General features: G+C 39.5%; 1 protein-coding gene across 1 annotated transcript; it reads right to left on the bottom strand.

The window, feature by feature from the left end:
* Nucleotides 1–363: 363 nt before the first annotated feature.
* LOC138925890 (uncharacterized) lies at nucleotides 364–1,567 on the bottom strand. The gene is made up of 3 exons (XM_070277493.1): nucleotides 1,525–1,567; nucleotides 912–1,186; nucleotides 364–828 (listed from the first exon to the last, which is right to left on the bottom strand). The coding sequence occupies exons 1-3, from the start codon at nucleotides 1,565–1,567 to the stop codon at nucleotides 364–366; spliced, it is 783 nt and encodes a 260-aa protein (XP_070133594.1).
* Between the last annotated feature and the right edge of the window lie 7,314 nt (nucleotides 1,568–8,881).

Genomic DNA, 8,881 nt, shown 5'->3' with positions numbered 1-8,881 from the left:
CAAATAAATAAAGGTTATCTTGCTCCACTCGGCACTGGGAAGGTCTGCGTCGGGGAAAGGTTATCTACAATGGCTCACATTGTGGCGGCTTCTTTTTGAGCGATTGGCTTTGCCTGCTTCGCTTTCTTGACTAATTTCCGGTAGGCCGATCCCCACAGGAATTGCTCAGCAGCATCGCACATCTAAAGAAAGCCCCTCGTTTTTGCCTCCCTTATCAACTTCTTCAGGATCTTCCTCTTTACCGCGAAGTCCTCTCTTTTCTGCTCAAAGTCCGGCCTTCCTCTGACTCTTTGATGCAGCCTTCGGGTTCGGAGACACTCTCTGCGCGCATGGGCTATCTCCGGGGACCACCAGGGCACCGGTTCATGGTGCCTTGAATGCAAGGCAAGACCTCATGCTGGCTCGGCAGGCCTGTAGAACCGCAGCCAAGGTGTTCTGAATATCGCGTTCAGCGACGCCCGAAGGATCTGGGATATTTAGTTCCTGCGCGAATATTTGCGGTTGCACCGTAGCCGGATTGAACCTTGTTGGTTTCGCTATTGTGGAGGCTTGCGCTCTATCCTCGATGCCGCGGGCTATATAGTTGTGGTCGCTCGCAGTATAGTCATCACTGAGGGACCACATTGCCCTCCGAAACAGACCGCTGCTGCAGAAGGTAAGGTCCACGATTGAACCGTACCCCGCCTTGCTGAACGTGTTTTGGGAGCTGGTGTTCAGGAGGGCTACGTCAAGAATCGCAAAGGTCTCTTGGAGGGTGCGACCCCTGGCGTTGGTGCGCGATGAGCCCCATTCCTCCGCCCAGGCGTTGAAATCGCCTGCGATCACCACCTGGGATATGTGCCTCGCGTCCTAGCTATCTCGTCTAGGGTGTGGGTGAAGAGGTAGCAGCTGTAAAGCCCGAACTCGCCCACCTTGGCCCGGATGAAACCTTCGCCGGTTTGTAAGTTTTCGGGTTGTCTGCTTGGCGCCCTGATAGCTGCTGCCTTGGAGGAGTCCAGAATGTAGTTTTGCGTCTCGCCTTTCTTATACGGCTCACTTATTAGGGCTATATCTGCCCGCTTCTCCCTTAAAACCTGCTCGAGTAAGCTATGGGATACTTCGCAGTGGTTGAGGTTAATCGGAATGAACCTCACCGAGTCGATATAGCCATGTCCCTCTGTCCGTATGAACGCGTGGATCTCAAAGACTATAAGAGATAGAACTATCCGATTTGGAACTTGGTATCGTATGATATCAGCGCAGATCAAGTTTGTGTCAATATTTTGCCACGCCCTCTCCCGCCCAAAAAATAAAAATCTTGTTTTAGCACCAGTTCGTTAATGTTTGTGGAAATGAAAGTATATGTTTGGACTCAATAATTGATGTTCATCGGGCAACTACTATGGTATGAAAAAGTTTTAAATGAATAGATTCTCTGTAAATATATTTGAAAAAACATAATATCATTATCTTGCAATTTTGTTGGTTGTGGTTAACTTTGTTAGTTCTCTAAATATATCTGGAATAGATCTCTAAAAGATTTACCCATATATAAATCTGGAATCTGAAATCTGGATACTGGAATCATGGATTTTAATGTTGATTAATGTTTAATAAATATGTAGCTGTGTCCAGAAAATATCACTATCAGTAAAAACTTAAATTTATTGTGTCAAAATTCCCAAAAAGTTTCAACGCCATACTCATGCGGAGCCCATTTTCCGTCTCACTTAAAAGATAAGGAGACTGTCTACATTGAATATTGAAGCTTCGCGAAATCTGAGTTTTTTTTGTGAAACTACATTAGGGCGGGTCAATTTTTTTTTCGCAAAGATCGTCCCCATAATCGGTATCTACGAAGAATTCTAAGAAAATTTCACCATGAAACCGTGTGCCTAAAATGAATTCTTAGCTCGCGCCGTGAAGCTTCCCTATGAGGTACATACAAAAAACATACGCATTTTCCAATTATGTTGGAGTCAATTCTGATTCATCTTTTTACAACAAATTTTATAATTTTTTTTTTTAATTTATTTAACTTATAATTTATTTTTAATTTAAAAAAAAAAGTGACAAACTAGCCATGTACTTAGCCTCATATAAGAAAGTAGGAGCAATGCGTCTGTAACTTTTTAACGAAGTACGGTATCGATCTGAAAAATGAAATATATATTCAAAGGCATTTTAAGCAACTAAATAAAAGTAGGCGTGGCATGATAAAAGGCGGAATTTAATTTAATTTTTATACCCTTGCAGAGGGTATTATAATTTTGTCCAAAAGTGTGCAACGCAGTGAAGGAGACATCTCCGACCCTATAAAGTATATATATTCTTGATCAGGATCACCTCCTGAGTTGATATGAGCATGTCCGTCTGTCCGTCTGTCTGTTTCTACGCGAACTAGTCTCTCAGTTTTAAAGCTATCGTCTTGAAACTTTGCACACACCCTTCTTTCCTATGCACGCAGTATATAAGTCGGAACGGCCCGGATCGGCCGACTATATCCTATAGCTGCCATATAACTGATTGATCGGAAATGGTATAACTTTGGTGTTTTTAGAGTTAGAGAGTTCAAATTTGACATGAGCTATTTTTGGCAAAACATAACGTCATGCCAAATTTCATAAGGATCGGCCGACTATATCCTATAGCTGCCATGTAACTGAACGATCGGAAATGACCCAACTTTCGTGTTTTTGAAGATAGAAAACTGGAATTTAATACAGATTCTATTTTTGGTCAGTTGATCCAACCTATCAAATTTCATTAGGATCGGCCGACTATATCCCATAGCTGCCATATAACTGAACGATCGGAAATGGTATTTGGTAGAAATATCAACTTTCGTATTTTTGAAGATAGAAGTTTGGGACTTTTTTTAGATTTTGTATTGTAATAAATTGGATTATATATTCCTATTCCCATAAGGATCGGCCAACTATATCCGATGTTTGCGATATATATCCGGTTTTAACTGCAAGGGTATATAAACTTCGGCTCCGCCCGAAGTTAGCTTTCCTTTCTTGTTTATTATAAAGTTTATTTGCTTTCCAACAAGTAGGTAGTTCTTGCATTTTCTTGACCTGGACTATAACGTCATCTTATTAGAATCTCAAGTCTTTCTTTGACTCCATTTGAGGAACTTTGGAACGACTTTTCCTTTATTGTTTTATTTTTTTCCCCCAATACTCTGTCAAAGAGTATTCTTATTTTGGTTTAAGGAATGTATCTTATTCATGTGTGTGGATAAATATCGGGGGGTATTAGAATATTGGTCGAAAATGCGCAACCCAGACTAATCCGACTCCTTAATGAACATATATAACCATATACTATCCAACAATTCAAACTATATCCTATATTCGCGATATATATCAGACCTGTATGGCAAGGGTATGTACATTGTACATATTTCAGATTCGCCTACAACCTCCAAGGGGTTTTTGCACATATTTCGAAAACGATAAGGTGAAATCAATCAAATGTTTTTTGATAATGTTAAACCTATTAATGTTAAATCCTATAGCTGCCATATAACTGAACGATCGGAAATGACCCAACTTTCGTGTTTTTAAAAATAGAAAGCTGGAATTTAATACAGATTCTATTTTTGGAAACAATTTATTAAACACAATTGTTAAACATAATTTAAACACATTTTGAAAGTATGAATCATTTTTATTTTAACTTTTTTCTGCATTTGAAAGCGTACAAATTTCCCGTGCGACATTATGGAATTGCCCATATGTAGCTGTGTCCAGAAATATTACTATCAGTAAATACTTAAATTTATTGTTTCAAAATTCCCAAAAAGTTTCAACGCCATACTCATGCAGAGCCCATCTTCCGTCTCTCTTAAAAGATAAGGTGACTGTCTACATTGAATATTGAAGCTTCGCGAAATCTGAGTTTTTCTCTGGGTATACATATATAACACCGAAAGTCGTACATTTTGAAAACAATAGTAAATCTTCTCTCGTCAGGGAAACACCAGTCAGCTCCTCGCCAGTGGATTAATCCTTCTTGATCAATCATGGGAAAGGATCCTTCTGCCGTCGTTTTGGCAACGGCACTTGCATTTTGTGCCTTTTGTCCTTTCTTTGCCAGGTGCGATGAGACCGAGCTTAATGATATCAAAAATGGTATAGAAAGTTTGTCGAAAATCCTGGTGAAATATCAAGCCGAGTTCGATAATAAGGTGAAGTTTGCGCACCTGCATGAGGCCATCGATGAGATTAATACAGCCATGTTGGGATACAAGGGCAAAGCCAAGGTCAAGCTGCCTTTGATTCGCTCTTTAAACTCCGAAGCCCGTCTCACCTACAAAAACTGTGTGGACCCAGTCTTCGAGTGGTGCATTTCCGTCAACAGCACCTTCAATATCTTCATCGATAAAATTGGGGACTGCAACCTGTCGGAAACGAATATGGTAGCGGTAACTCTAGAATCGGGCCTCGAAAAAACCGGAAAATCTTTGGAACTCCTCACCAATGTCGAACACAGAACTGCTCAGCTCAAAAATGCGTTTAAAGAGATGTTGCATGATGTCCACGACGATTTCGGTCCAGGGGGCTTCTATGGCAAAGAAAAGGCGAAACTGCAGAAGGAGATCAACGGTGCTTCACTGAACCGCCATTTACTCGCCTCTTTCACCGTCACTGGTATCATCGAAATATTTATTTTGAATCAAAAGATAACTTACATGAAGCAAATGGAGCTTATTGAGCATCTTTTCACGGTCCTGACGCAAAAGATTGTGAATGCCACCGAAATAGTGAAAGATATGGAGAGTAACCTGGAGGAGGACAAAACCAACCTTCACAAACTCCGAAAACATATTTTAGGCGCTTTTATTGTACGTTTTTTCCCCAAAAACTCATACTTTTCAATGCTGTAATTGTGTATTTTTCTTTATTTTAGAAAAAAGACATATATTTGTGTGACACGGCTTTTCAGGCGCACTCTTATTTATTCCGGACATGAAGGATTTAAAGGATAGCTGCGCCAAGTACGTGAACTGGCACGGATACAATGCTCCCTTTTATTAGAGGATCAGTTCCAGAACTCGTCGTGCAGCCTCCACATTCTACGAAAGCGAACCATCGCCCGCTTAAATTGCAATTGTTAATTCTTAATCAACAATACGGTGAATAAAGGTCAAACAAGTTACTTTCTTAGTACCAAAAACTATTACCTCTTATCCATAAGCTGTTTATACCACATTTTCTCTGCTCTCTAGCCCTCTGCTCTCTAGCCCTCTGCTCTCTAGCGTTCTGAGTTTAAGGAAGAGATAAGCTTGTTAAGATCAGGCAGATTGGTTCTATCCTCAAGCCAGCTTTCTCCCTTTGAAGATGAGTTGCTGGTTTCCTTCGTCTTGGACGGACGCCATCCAATTATTCTTCCATCCCGTCACTTCGGCTATAGTGCCTGACTTTCATGAGAAGAACCTACACGCTCGGCCTTGGGCGCTAGGTCCGGAGATTCGTTCCCAATACTGGCCTATTGCGGGAGGAAGACCGTTCCAAGGATTGGAAACAAATTCATCTGCTGTTTTCGCATTTGTTGAATTTTTCAGCATTTTTTTGCTTTAAAATTGCTTTAAAATTAATTTACTTTGTATCAAAAATATTTAAATGCAGGTGCTAAGTTTCGGGATTGGGATTATTAGCAAAAAAAATATCAAAAGTTTGAGTTTTTGGCCATTTGTCTCACTCTGCTCTTGGCTTGGCCAACAGCCTCTGTGCAAGTCTCTGTGAAATGAATTGTTAGTATCTTCTAGTGGTTTATAAGACTCCATAAAGTATCTCTAATCTTGATCAGAATCATCTCCAGTGCCGATTAGGCCATGTCTTTCTGTATGTTTTACAGAAAAAAGATCAAAGAGAAAAACTTTAAGATTTTTGATTTCCTATTTTATTTTTTATACCCTTGCAGAGGGTATTATAATTTTGGTCAAAAGTGTGCAACGCAGTGAAGGAGACATCTCCGACCCTATAAAGTATATATATTCTTGATCAGGATCACCTCCTGAGTTGAAGATATAAAGCTGGAACTTGGAACAGATTATATTTTTTGTCAATTAATCCGACCTACCAAATTTTATCGATCGATCGGTCGACTAAATCCTATAGCTGCCATATAACTGAACGATCGGAAATGGTTTTTGGTAGAACTTTGGTATTTTTGAAGATAGAAGTTAGGGACTTCTTTTTGGAACAACTATATCCGATATTTGCGATATATATCCGGTTTTAACTGCAAGGGTATATCAACTTCGGCTCCGCCCGAAGCTAGCTTTCCTTTCTTGTTTTTTATAATTTTTCATCCGAACTTAAAAAGTGATTTTCCGATTGTACGCCCGTGGCGAAGTTTAGCCAAACCGTATCAGTTGTGAATAAATGAAAATCAATAATTTAAATTATACAAGTATGAAAAAAATTAATAAAAGAAAAAATTAGGTCCTAACTGCTTGAAAGCTTCTCTTGGTAAGCGATCAACTGCTCCTCTCGGCCATCTGTTGAATTGATTCAGGGAATATACATAGAAAAGAAAAAAAGGGTTCCTTTGCATCGGGCTCTACCGTCGAGCACCTAAGACCTCTGATGTTGCGAGGCTTAGTTTGCCCACCCAACCTGTGGCTATCAAAACTCCTGGGGGCGAAACCCTTTATGTCAATAATAGCCCCAGCTTCGACGGTCTCAAGGGGGCCTGTTATGTCGGGTCCAAAAAGTGGTTCTTAGAACATTATAAAAATTTATTTAAGCACTAAAAGAAATATAATAAAAATTAGCTTTAGACCTAAAACGTACATGCCCACTATATCGAATTATATGGAGTAAATACTATTTATTTATTTATTTCAATATTAGCTATAATACATAAATCGAATTTACAATATAATAACTAATTTAGAGGGAAGAGTAACTAGCTACTATGGCCATCGACTCGCGTAAATACTAAAGTAAGCCTATTAATAAAAGAAATATTCAAATGTGGCTAAACAAAATTAAAAGAATTAAAAATAAAAGATTAAAGAAATTGGCTTTTCAAAACAATAAAAACAAATTAGACATGAGCAAGACTTTCATATAAAAATAAAACTTCATGGCGATCCCTTCGAACATATAAACGAACATGCGCTCGAACTTGAGTGAAAACTCGCCAGCGAAATGGTTCGAACGATTTGGACTAGCGGATTTACTATTTACTTCAAAATTACCTTTTTTTATTTAAAAATTTAAGTCGTCCATGTTTGGGAAATATTCCTTGTTTTATTATATTTTTGTTCTTTCGGTCTCATTTACTTTCTTGTTGGGACTAAATCTGGTATTACGTAAGTTCAGTTCACACTCACCCCAGCCTTGGTAAATCCATCGTTGAAAGCGCTTTCTTGGACTGCAGGTGGCTGAAACTTTAGACTTAACACTAACAAAAAAACTAGGAAAATTTTCTATTGTGAAACGCACTTTGGGGCCATGAATATCATTATTCTTATTTTTTCTCTTTTCTTCTCTTCTTTTTTTTTGAAAAGGTTAGGTATAACCCCACTACCACTTCGAATCGCGCTTGGCCAATTTTTCCTTTTTCATGCCATATGCCTTTTTCTGCTCGGAATCTGTTTTGGCCATAATCCACCACAAAACAGAAAACGTACTCACTAATAGAACTAGCACTACTTAATCTAACACCTATCTACTTGCCGAACTCCCACGTGGATTCGGCCGTACCGGTTTTTCCCGGATGAAAGTTCTCCGGATTACCACGCCGGGGTCGCCGGATGCCTCCGCAAACTGCCCGCTCGAGCCAAAGGTTTGATGGTGGGCCTATCGAGTAAATCTCAAGCCCGTTGACCGAGTCTTTTTCCTTGTTTTTTTTTTTTCTCCCTCAGCTTCTCGGTTTTGGTCTATCTCTTGATATCTTGGTGCAAAACTGGAACTCTTCCGGCGAACGCTGCTCCTGCAGCTCTGCGCCGTGGGCTTCCGGAGTCCCTTAGATCCGCTCCGACCCCTTGGGGCTGCCTGAATTTCCCTCCGGTAGTGTCTACCTTGATGCCGAGCCTAGTCACGCAAGAGAAAATTTAGCTAGAATACCTAACTGACCCGCCGCACTTCCTTACCTCGACGGATTCACCCTTGGCCACAAAAACGGTGGGCCCCTTTTTGATATTTTTGCCCCTGGACACCGCACTTAGGTGAAAAAATTTACTCAACTAAATCAGAGGAGGTGCACTGAGAGAATGAATGCCCCGACGCCAAAATTTGGCGCTGATCCCTCCATGGCCTTTGCCCGGAGAGACAATGCCCCAACGGAAAATTTGCCATTTTAACCGGTTGCACTCCTCCTAATCTCTCTGTGCCCCTTGCTAGTTTGACACTTCTCTTCTAGATGGCGCACCCTTCCCAACTAACTTTTTTTTTTGAAAGATACAAGCTTTACACAATAGAAGCTATTTTTATCACTTTAAAAAAGTCGTTCCAAAGTTCCTCAAATGGAGTCAAAGAAAGACTTGAGATTCTAATAAGATGACGTTATAGTCCAAGTCAAGAAAATGCAAAAACTACCTACTTGTTGGAAAGCAAATAACCTTATAAAAAAAAATTAAATTAAATTCGGCCTTTTATCATGCCACGCCTACTTTTATTTAGTTGCTTAAAATGCCTTTGAATATATACATATTTCATTTTTCAGATCGATACCGTACTTCTTTAAAAAGTTACAGACGCATTGCTCCTACTTTCTTATATGAGGCTAAGTACATGGCTAGTTTGACTCTTTTTTTTGAAATTAAAAATAAATTATAAGTTGAATAAAATTTAAAAAAAAATTTGTTGTAAAAAGATGAATCAGAATTGACTCCAACATAATTGGAAAATGCGTATGTTTTTTAAATACATTAAAATGT

This window comes from Drosophila bipectinata, chromosome XL (genome assembly GCF_030179905.1).
Source record: "Drosophila bipectinata strain 14024-0381.07 chromosome XL, DbipHiC1v2, whole genome shotgun sequence".
Lineage (NCBI taxonomy): Eukaryota > Metazoa > Arthropoda > Insecta > Diptera > Drosophilidae > Drosophila > Drosophila bipectinata.
This window is presented reverse-complemented; position numbering and strand designations above follow the sequence as displayed.